Raw genomic sequence first — 8,556 nt, 5'->3', positions numbered from 1 at the left:
TCATGCCACTTTCTACTTCTACTCCGCTACATTTCAGAGAGAAATGTTATAGGCTACTTTTTACTCCACTAATTCTAATTCTAATTTATACTTTTCACATTCATTATCATTTCAACAGTCATTATTATACACATTACACGCAGGCCTGAATTACACACACATGCTCAGTACCTATGTATGCACTGATGGAGAGTGTCAGAGTGAGGGGGCACCCAAACTGCCCCCAAGCAGTTGGGGGTTCAGTGCCTTGCTCAAGAGCACCTTGGCAGTGCCCAGGAGGTGAGGTGAAGTGGCACCTCTCCAGCTACCAGTCCACCACCATACTTTGGTCCGTATGGGGACTTGAACCAGCAACCCTCCGGTTCCCAAGCACACACAGCTTTAGTTACTAGTTACTTTACAAATTCAGATTTTTGCGCACAAAAAACAATAATTAATTCATCACTTAGTTGATTGACAGAACAGTTTGGATCGTTTCAGTCTCTAAAATGTGAGGATTTTTCTGCATTGAGTACTTTTACTTTTAATACTTTAAGTACATTTTCCTGATGATACTTACATACTTTTTAAGTAACATTTTTAATGCAGGACTCTTACTTGTAACAGAGTATTTTTACAGTGTGGTATTAGTACTTTTACTTACGTAAAGGATCTGAATACTTCTTCCACCGCTGCATCGTGGTTACTGGAACTTCCTACATTTCCTATGAATGCCTTCATTATGAGAAGTACAGAAGAAGAAATACAGCTACCTGGACAAGTTCATAGAACATTGGGCTGTGTTAGACAGTCTTGTATAAAGTACTTGAAAGCAATACTTTAGTAAAAGTACAAGTATCTTACCAGAAAATGAATTTGGTTAGGTTAGTTAGGTAGACGTTTGAGTCAGCTTTTAGAATAGTACTTGAGTAAAAGTCTTAGAATATCAGATATTCGCTGTACAAAAAGTATTATCAGCAAAATGTAATTAAAGTATCAAAAGTAAATGTATTGAAGGCAGAATGGGTTCTGCCAGGGTGGAATTATTATATTATTATTAAATGATGAAACATACTTAGTAACTTTTCCATCTCTGACAAAGACAGTAACAGTACCATACATTAATATTTGTATCAGAGGTGTTGAACTATATATCTTAGATGAAAAATATCCATCGGTTTATACAAACATTGTGACTGTTTCTACTACCGCTTGCTTACAGGCTAATGCTCAGGCTAATGTGCTTGCACGTAAATTTGGCATGTGTTCTGCTAATGTTAAAGGTGCTGTAGGTAGGATTGTGAAGATCCAGGACTTAGCCAAAAAATTTGAACATCGACAACTTCTCAGTCCCTCCCCCTTTCCGCTAAAGCCCAAAACGGTCTCCTAAGCACCTCCCCCCACAAGGGAGAATGAATGCGTGTGCATGAGCAGTGATTGACAGGCAGTTAGACGCCTCCCCCTGACCATGATTGGTGCATCTGAACAGGGAGCTGTGGATTTTTGCAAATCACACTACAGGCTGTAGGTGGAGCCAGAGGAGTCAGATTTTTTGTTAAATGACCTTCTTCATGTAGTTCTACTGGAACATAGGGTCAGTTTCAGCAAACATGACTGAAAGTTAGTTTTTTAAGTCTTACCTACTGCATCTTTAAGGTAGCTTTATTTAAAGCATTCTGTACACCACTATATACTGCCCACTTGTGGCGGTCTTACAGAAAAAAGAACATGCAGAGACTGAATGTGGCGTATAATGATGGCATGAGACTGCTTCTAAAACAGCCAAGATGGTGTAGTGCTAGTCACATGTTTGTTAGTGTTGGTGTGCCTACCTGTTCTGCCTGAATAAGAAACCTTTTTTATCGATACATGTGTAGAATGTCTGTCTCAGAAAACAGAATTATACAAGCTTTAGCCCACACTGATTTTAGCTGTGTCAGGTATGCATCTAGACTGTGGAGACATTGGCGCTCCTGTTTGTATATTACAGGTGAAGGTTGTTGACCTTTTATTAATTTATATGAAATGAACTGTATATTTATTGCAATATATTTGTAAATATTGTCATTTTTAATGTACTATTGACCTTCCATTTATGTCCTGAATAAAGTTATTATTATTATTATTATTATTATTATATTATTACAGACAGCTCAGAGATTTAATTCAGTTTATTTGTTTTATTTTTTTTTCAATGAAATGCTAAATGATTACATGGAATCATTCCTCGACATTGCAGAAGGAGTCTTGCCAGCTGAGGGACTACTGACTGCAGCTTCATCTGACTCAGGCATGGGCGGTGCCGTTGCCGGTTCATCAGCTGTAACTGCACTGTTGTCAGCTGAAACAGCATCACACAGGCGAGCGGTAACAGGGACGGTTGAAGCTTCTGTGGAGGCAGGGGAGACTGCAGCTTCATCGTCGTCATCAGCTGAAACATTGTCGTTCATGCCAGTCGCACCTGAAGAAGCAGTGGCGCCGTCTGCTGAAACAGTGTGAGCAGAGCCTACGAGTGTTGAGCCCGCGGCGGCTGAAACTGTGTCAGCTGAGTCCACTGCAGCGTCTGCGCGACAACAGCAGCACAGAGCCTTCAAAACCCTTCCCTGCCGAGCGTTTCTGGAGCTGGGGGCTGAGACGCTATCAGAGCCGATGTCAGAAGGAGTTTCTTCGGCAGAGAGACTGCTGATAGCAGCTTCATCTGACTCAAGCATGGGCGGTGTAGTTGGCGTTTCATCAGCTGTAAACAGTGGTGGAAGAAGTATTCAGATCCTTTACTTAAGTAAAAAGTACTAATACCACACTGTAAAAATACTCTGTTACTAGTAAAAGTCCTGCATTTAAGTCCTGGTACTTAAAGGTGCCGTAGGTAGGATTGTGAAGATCCAGGACTTAGCCCAAAAATTTGAACATGGACAACTTCTCAGTCCCTCCCCCCTTTCCGCTAAAGCCCAAAACGGTCTCCTAAGCCCCTCCCCCCACAAGGGAGAATGAATGCGTGTGCATGAGCAGTGATTGACACACAGTTAGACACCCCCCCCGGCCCTGATTGGTGCATCTGAACAGGGAGCTGTGGATTTTTGCAAATCACACTACAGGCTGTAGGTGGAGCCAGAGGAGCCAGCTTTGTTTTTAAATGACCTTCTTCATGTAGTTCTACTGGAACATAGGGTCAGTTTCAGCAAATATGACAGAAAGTTAGTTTTATAAGTCTTACCTACTGCACCTTTAAGTAAAAGTATGTAAGTATCATTAGGAAAATGCACTTAGTAGTAGTAGTAGTAGTATTAAAAGTAACCCTAACCCTAAGTACTCAAAGCAGAAAAAATCCACACATTTGGAAACGATCAAATCAGTTCAACTAAGTGTTTAATTGGGTAATCATTACAGCTGTACTTGTAGGCATATATATGGTTGGGTAGTTTCATTTGTAATAAAACATTGTGTTTTATATAGGCTACTACGTGTGTTTTAATGTGTAAAGTAATCAGAAGCTGTTGGAGTAATGTAGTGGAGTAAAAAGTACAATATTACTCTCTGAAATGTAGTGGAGTAGAAGTAGGAAGTGGCATGAAAAGAAAAAAACGTAAGTAAAGTACAAGTACCTCAACATTTGTAGTACAGTACTTGAGTCACACTCCAAGTGTGCATGTGGTGCATAAAAGCTGAATGCTGAATGCTGTAGCCCAATGAAGGTGAATGCGCGTTTGTGTCTGTATTTTCGGTAACACTTTACTTGAAGGTATCTACATAAGAGTGACATGACACTGTCATGAACACATGACACAGTCATGACACAGTCATGACACATGAACCCTAACCCTAACCATAACCATAACTTGTCATGACAAAAACCGAATGACACTTACTAAAAGAAGCGTTATGTCCTAAACATGTTTGACTTGTTTATGATGTTCATGACACGTTCATGTCATGTCACTCTTATGTTGATACCTTCAAGTAAAGTGTAACCGTATTTTCTTCGTCTTCAACAGGATCTCACGGCTTTCCTGGTATTTATTTGAGCAAATAAACGAGTGCTTACTACCGCAGTACTCCTCCTGTTATCTCAGTCAATCTCAACCAAAGATAACATGAACTTCATCAACAAAAAAAAAGAAACTAAACAATACATGTTTCAACATGTGTCAACATTTACAGCAGGATCGCCACTTTTTGCAGTATACTGTACATGTGAGACAATGTCGGTGTGTTTAGTCTCACCTGTTTGACCTGAGGTCCCTGACGGATGCACCTTTTTCTTGATCAGAGTGAAAAGTGACATGTTTCGCAAATTCTAAGTACTAGAAGAGCAAGTTCACTTTGTGTGTGTCTCCTGTCTGAACAGGCAAAACTGAAATTATTTCTGACTGCACTCCTAGCTCATGAAGCTGTGTCATTCAGTTCTGTACTTCTGTTGCACATCATAAAGAAGGATTCTGGAATCTGAATCCAGAATGTTCTATGACAAATATGACAATTCTAACTGAAAGTAAACATTTGCATATTTTCTCTCTCTCTCTCTCTCTCTCTCTCTCTCTCTCTCTCTCTCTCTCTCTCTGTAAATTCTAGAGTGTGGTCTAGACCTTATCTATCTGTAAAGTGTCCTGAGATAACTTCTGTTTTACGATTTGACACTATAGATAGAATTGAATTATAGTGTTTTACGCAATCAAATCACAACTTTTTTTTTCAAATGATTTGAACTGCTCCACAATCTTTCCAAGTATTTGGTGCACAAGTACCCCTGGTTGGGAATCAATGCCCTATGACAAAGTGAAAAAGATCATGTAAAACTTCAGATATATACTGTAACAAACTGCCTGATAATGCTCAACACATCCATCATGTGTTGCAGCGGCACTGAAAAAGGTCTGAAAATTGTGGGATTGGTGGTAACAAATGGAAGCTTTACTGTAAACTGAATTGATTTTTACTTCTATAAATACAGGTAGCATATTCATCCATTTTTCAGTCAGGTCATTCAGGTGAGACATTCTTTGGGTACCTTTCACAGAAAATGATAACTGAGCTAAAAAATGTCTTTGTGTTGGAACTCATATGTTGCTGCATTTGCTGTTATGTTGTTATTTACAGTAATATATAGTTTTTGGTGACACGCAGCTGCCTGTGTGACCACTAGGTGGCTGTGTTATGTCAGTCAGAGATAAACTGAAAACTGAATGATGAAACCTTGCTTATGCAAAAGGCATAGCCCCCATCTGTCTATATTTTGACACCGGGTTTGAGTGTGGAGACCACCCAGCTGAGTACACACCCTGGTCTTCCACAAACACAACCCCTCTCAGGCCAGTCCCTGCATTTGGTCCGCTGTACCTTGACTGACAGGGCACCCTGTCGGCTGGATAAACTCAGCTGAACTCTTGCGTGACCTCTCGGGACCCCGGCTGCTATCAGCAGTTCCCATGATGCTAAACGCAGCCCTGAGCCACTGCAGAGAGGAATGGCCCTCTCACACTGCGCCGGATACTAGGAAGAGACCTACTAATGTCCTACTCAGCACTGAGTCATGGCAGGACAGCGGAGAAAGCAGCTCACATAGTTGGAAAGCAGCAGCTGGCTTTTTATCAGGTCTCAAACAAGACAGTAACTCATCATGAGCTATATTTGTTGAACAATTCTATTTGCGCTTGTGTGTGTGTATCCATATAGTGGTAGTAATATGTACTTAAAATCTCTACTTTGTGTGGTGGGAACATACAGCTTATGCAAAGAGTTGCTAGGTCAAATTTCTTTTTTTTTTAAGATTCTTTATTGGGCTTTTTTTGGCCTTTATTTGATAGAATAGCTGAAGACAAGAAAGGGGGAGAGAGAGGGGGGAATGACATGCAGCAAAGGTGTTTGGACTCAAACCCAGGCCACTGCGGTAAGTACTGAGCCTTAGTGACCCGCACGCTCAACCAGGTGAGCTACCAGAGGACCCCACTAGATCAGATATCTAAATTACTAATACTAGTAGTGTTTGTTTAATTCTGAGTAATTAATTATAACATTTCTGTCATATCATTAGCCATTTGACCTGATCGATAGGCTACATGTGATTCCCAAGAAGTAGGTCAGAAGTTCAAACGCAGACTGGAGATGTCACATTACTAATTCTCTAGTTGAATTGACAAATTATCCTTGAGATTGAACAAACTTTACTGTAGATTCCATGAGAAAACCTCTGGCCTTGTTCTGGCCACTCAGCGCAGCAACATCTAATTTGATTCCTTGTGACACGTTGCCTACGAGAGCCAAGTTATGTGTCCTGGAAGAGTCCGGCACTGTGTGTGTGTGTGTGTGTGTGTGTATTAGTGCTGCCAAGTCCTCTACAGATCCCATATTCAGCTCACATATTTCCTGTCCCAGACAACAACTCAGCCACAAAACCCCCCAGCAAAGCACACTGAGCCTGTCTGTTTTCTATCTGTATCTCCACTTCTGTTTGTCCTCCTAATAAATACCAAATACAGCCAAAGTCAATAATTAACCACTCTTAAAATGTAGTCTCTTCTTATTCATTGTTAGTATAAAGGTTTGGATGAGGTTGATTGTGAAACAAGTGAAACTATCTCACCTCACTGGGAGATCTTTGCACTTCTTTGAGGACACATGAGCAACTGCAACTACTACATTGGTTCAATGTATAGAATTTGAATAGCTCAGAATCAAGACCACATTTCGCAGGAACCCCAGACTTCCTGTCTCACAGAGGATGTTACCACATGTCCTCTTCTTCGCCTTAGATGTGGGTCTACAGGAATTTGGTTGAAGGCACAAAAAGCATATTTACAATACATTTGTCAGGGGTGCCAAGTTGACAACTTTTTCACTAGATTAAGCGACTTTTTAGAAGCAACTTTTTAGAAGCGACTTTTTAGAAGCGACTAGCGGCTAATTTAGCGACTTCAGACGATCAGGGGAAAAGCAAGATATATTCTATTGTAATTCATTTCCACTAAGCTTCATGCAAATTATACAATCACTAATATGCAAATGAGGATATGACGTCGTCTGACAACTTTTAGCGACTCTTGGAGCTAGTGCTAGCTAATTTTATTGGAAAGGAGTTGGCAACACTGTGACTAGCTAAGTCAAAATTTCTCACAAAAAAATCAGGGGCTCAAAAAAGAAAAGACAAGAAAATGAAAAGAGCAGAGAGGCAATGGCCAAATTTCTGGACAAAAAAAGTAAAGGTATGACAGGCGAAGCTGAACGTGACATAGGTGAGGAGCTAGGCAGACTAGCCAATAAAACCCACTGTAGTTATAAAGTTAGAGTAAAGATACTGGTATTATATGAAACCAGACGACCTAAGGCATCCATTGGTCCTGACCATGTCATGATATCTTGTCTGGAGGGGCTAAATACCAATCCAGATTTAGGACAACATTTTGATGAGGGTACAAATGGCATTGCCATTTTTCAAAAATGGTGTTGAATATTTTTGCATTCTGGAGTCCCTAAACTGTCTCAGCATGGCATAAATTGGGTGGTGGTGGTGCTGGAGTGAACCAAATGTATTGCCTAAAGGCCATGATGTACTTACAACAAAGACAAATTTACTTTAGAAACTAATTTACAAACTGATGGCTGCATATAGCTCCAGGAATACTTTCTCTAGCTTTGTATTGTTCTTTTGCTGACAGGTTTATTACTGACAGACGGATAGTTCATACCAACCGACACATGGCTGAACATAGCACAAAGTCTACAGCCATGCTAGTGAGGCTGTACTTAGGCAAAGAGGTGCTAGCAATGACAATGCTAAGATATTGTTGTTGTAAAAGTATGTTTACTATGATCACCATCTTAGCTTAGCAACACTAAACACAAAAACTGTGTGAGAGATGCACACAGAGGCAATACATTGAAAAAGAAATTGATGGCACTCAAGTCAACACAGTCATGCTGCATTATATGTCAGGTGCAGATAATCAGGAATTACAGGCATACAGTTTATTAGTCTGTTGTCTCTTTCAGTTTGACAAAAGTGCACCTTGGAGGCTAATGCACCTTGTTTGATCTGCAATCATATCCTTTTTATTTGAGCGTGCCACATGATACATGAATACACAGAAAACCTGCTCTCATCCCTACCAATGCACACACTTAGCAATTCCCAAAGATCTATTTATCAATGTGGATAAACTTCTGCCCTTTTCTGTTCCCGTAAATTCATCTTTCCATCTTTCTATTATTAGGCTGCAGCGAGGTCCAGAGGACCTGGAATCGTCTGAAAGCATCTATCATCTACGGTGAAAAACGCAGCATCCAGATTACACAACGGAAGTTCTCCAGACCTCTAGAGGGAGCAGCTAAGTGGAACAGCTTGATTTTCGAGAGAGAGAGAGAGAGAGAGAGAGAGAGAGAGAGAGAGAGAGAGAGAGAGAGAGAGAGAGAGAGAGCAACTGCATAGACTGTAAATATTAAGTCTATGTTTGAGACAAAGCCCGTCTACGGAAAGCCGTTCCACTCCCTATTCAGCCCCATTGTACCGACTTTGGTTGCAGTTCCACCAGAGTTCCACTGGGGGTGATCGTGGTCCAGTGCTAAATGAATGGGACTCTATGGAGC

At 40.7% G+C, this 8,556-nt stretch overlaps 1 protein-coding gene across 1 annotated transcript; it reads right to left on the bottom strand.

Annotated features, from left to right (window-relative positions):
- Nucleotides 1–2,116: 2,116 nt before the first annotated feature.
- Nucleotides 2,117–4,424, bottom strand: LOC144532459 (uncharacterized). Its single transcript, XM_078273230.1, has 2 exons — nucleotides 4,201–4,424; nucleotides 2,117–2,716 (listed from the first exon to the last, which is right to left on the bottom strand). The coding sequence occupies exons 1-2, from the start codon at nucleotides 4,259–4,261 to the stop codon at nucleotides 2,190–2,192; spliced, it is 588 nt and encodes a 195-aa protein (XP_078129356.1). The 5' UTR covers nucleotides 4,262–4,424; the 3' UTR covers nucleotides 2,117–2,189.
- Nucleotides 4,425–8,556: the final 4,132 nt, after the last annotated feature.

The sequence above is a fragment of the Sander vitreus genome, chromosome 17 (genome assembly GCF_031162955.1).
Source record: "Sander vitreus isolate 19-12246 chromosome 17, sanVit1, whole genome shotgun sequence".
NCBI classification, from domain to species: domain Eukaryota; kingdom Metazoa; phylum Chordata; class Actinopteri; order Perciformes; family Percidae; genus Sander; species Sander vitreus.
Note: the sequence above shows the minus strand (reverse complement) of the source record. Positions and strands in the feature narration are given on the sequence as shown.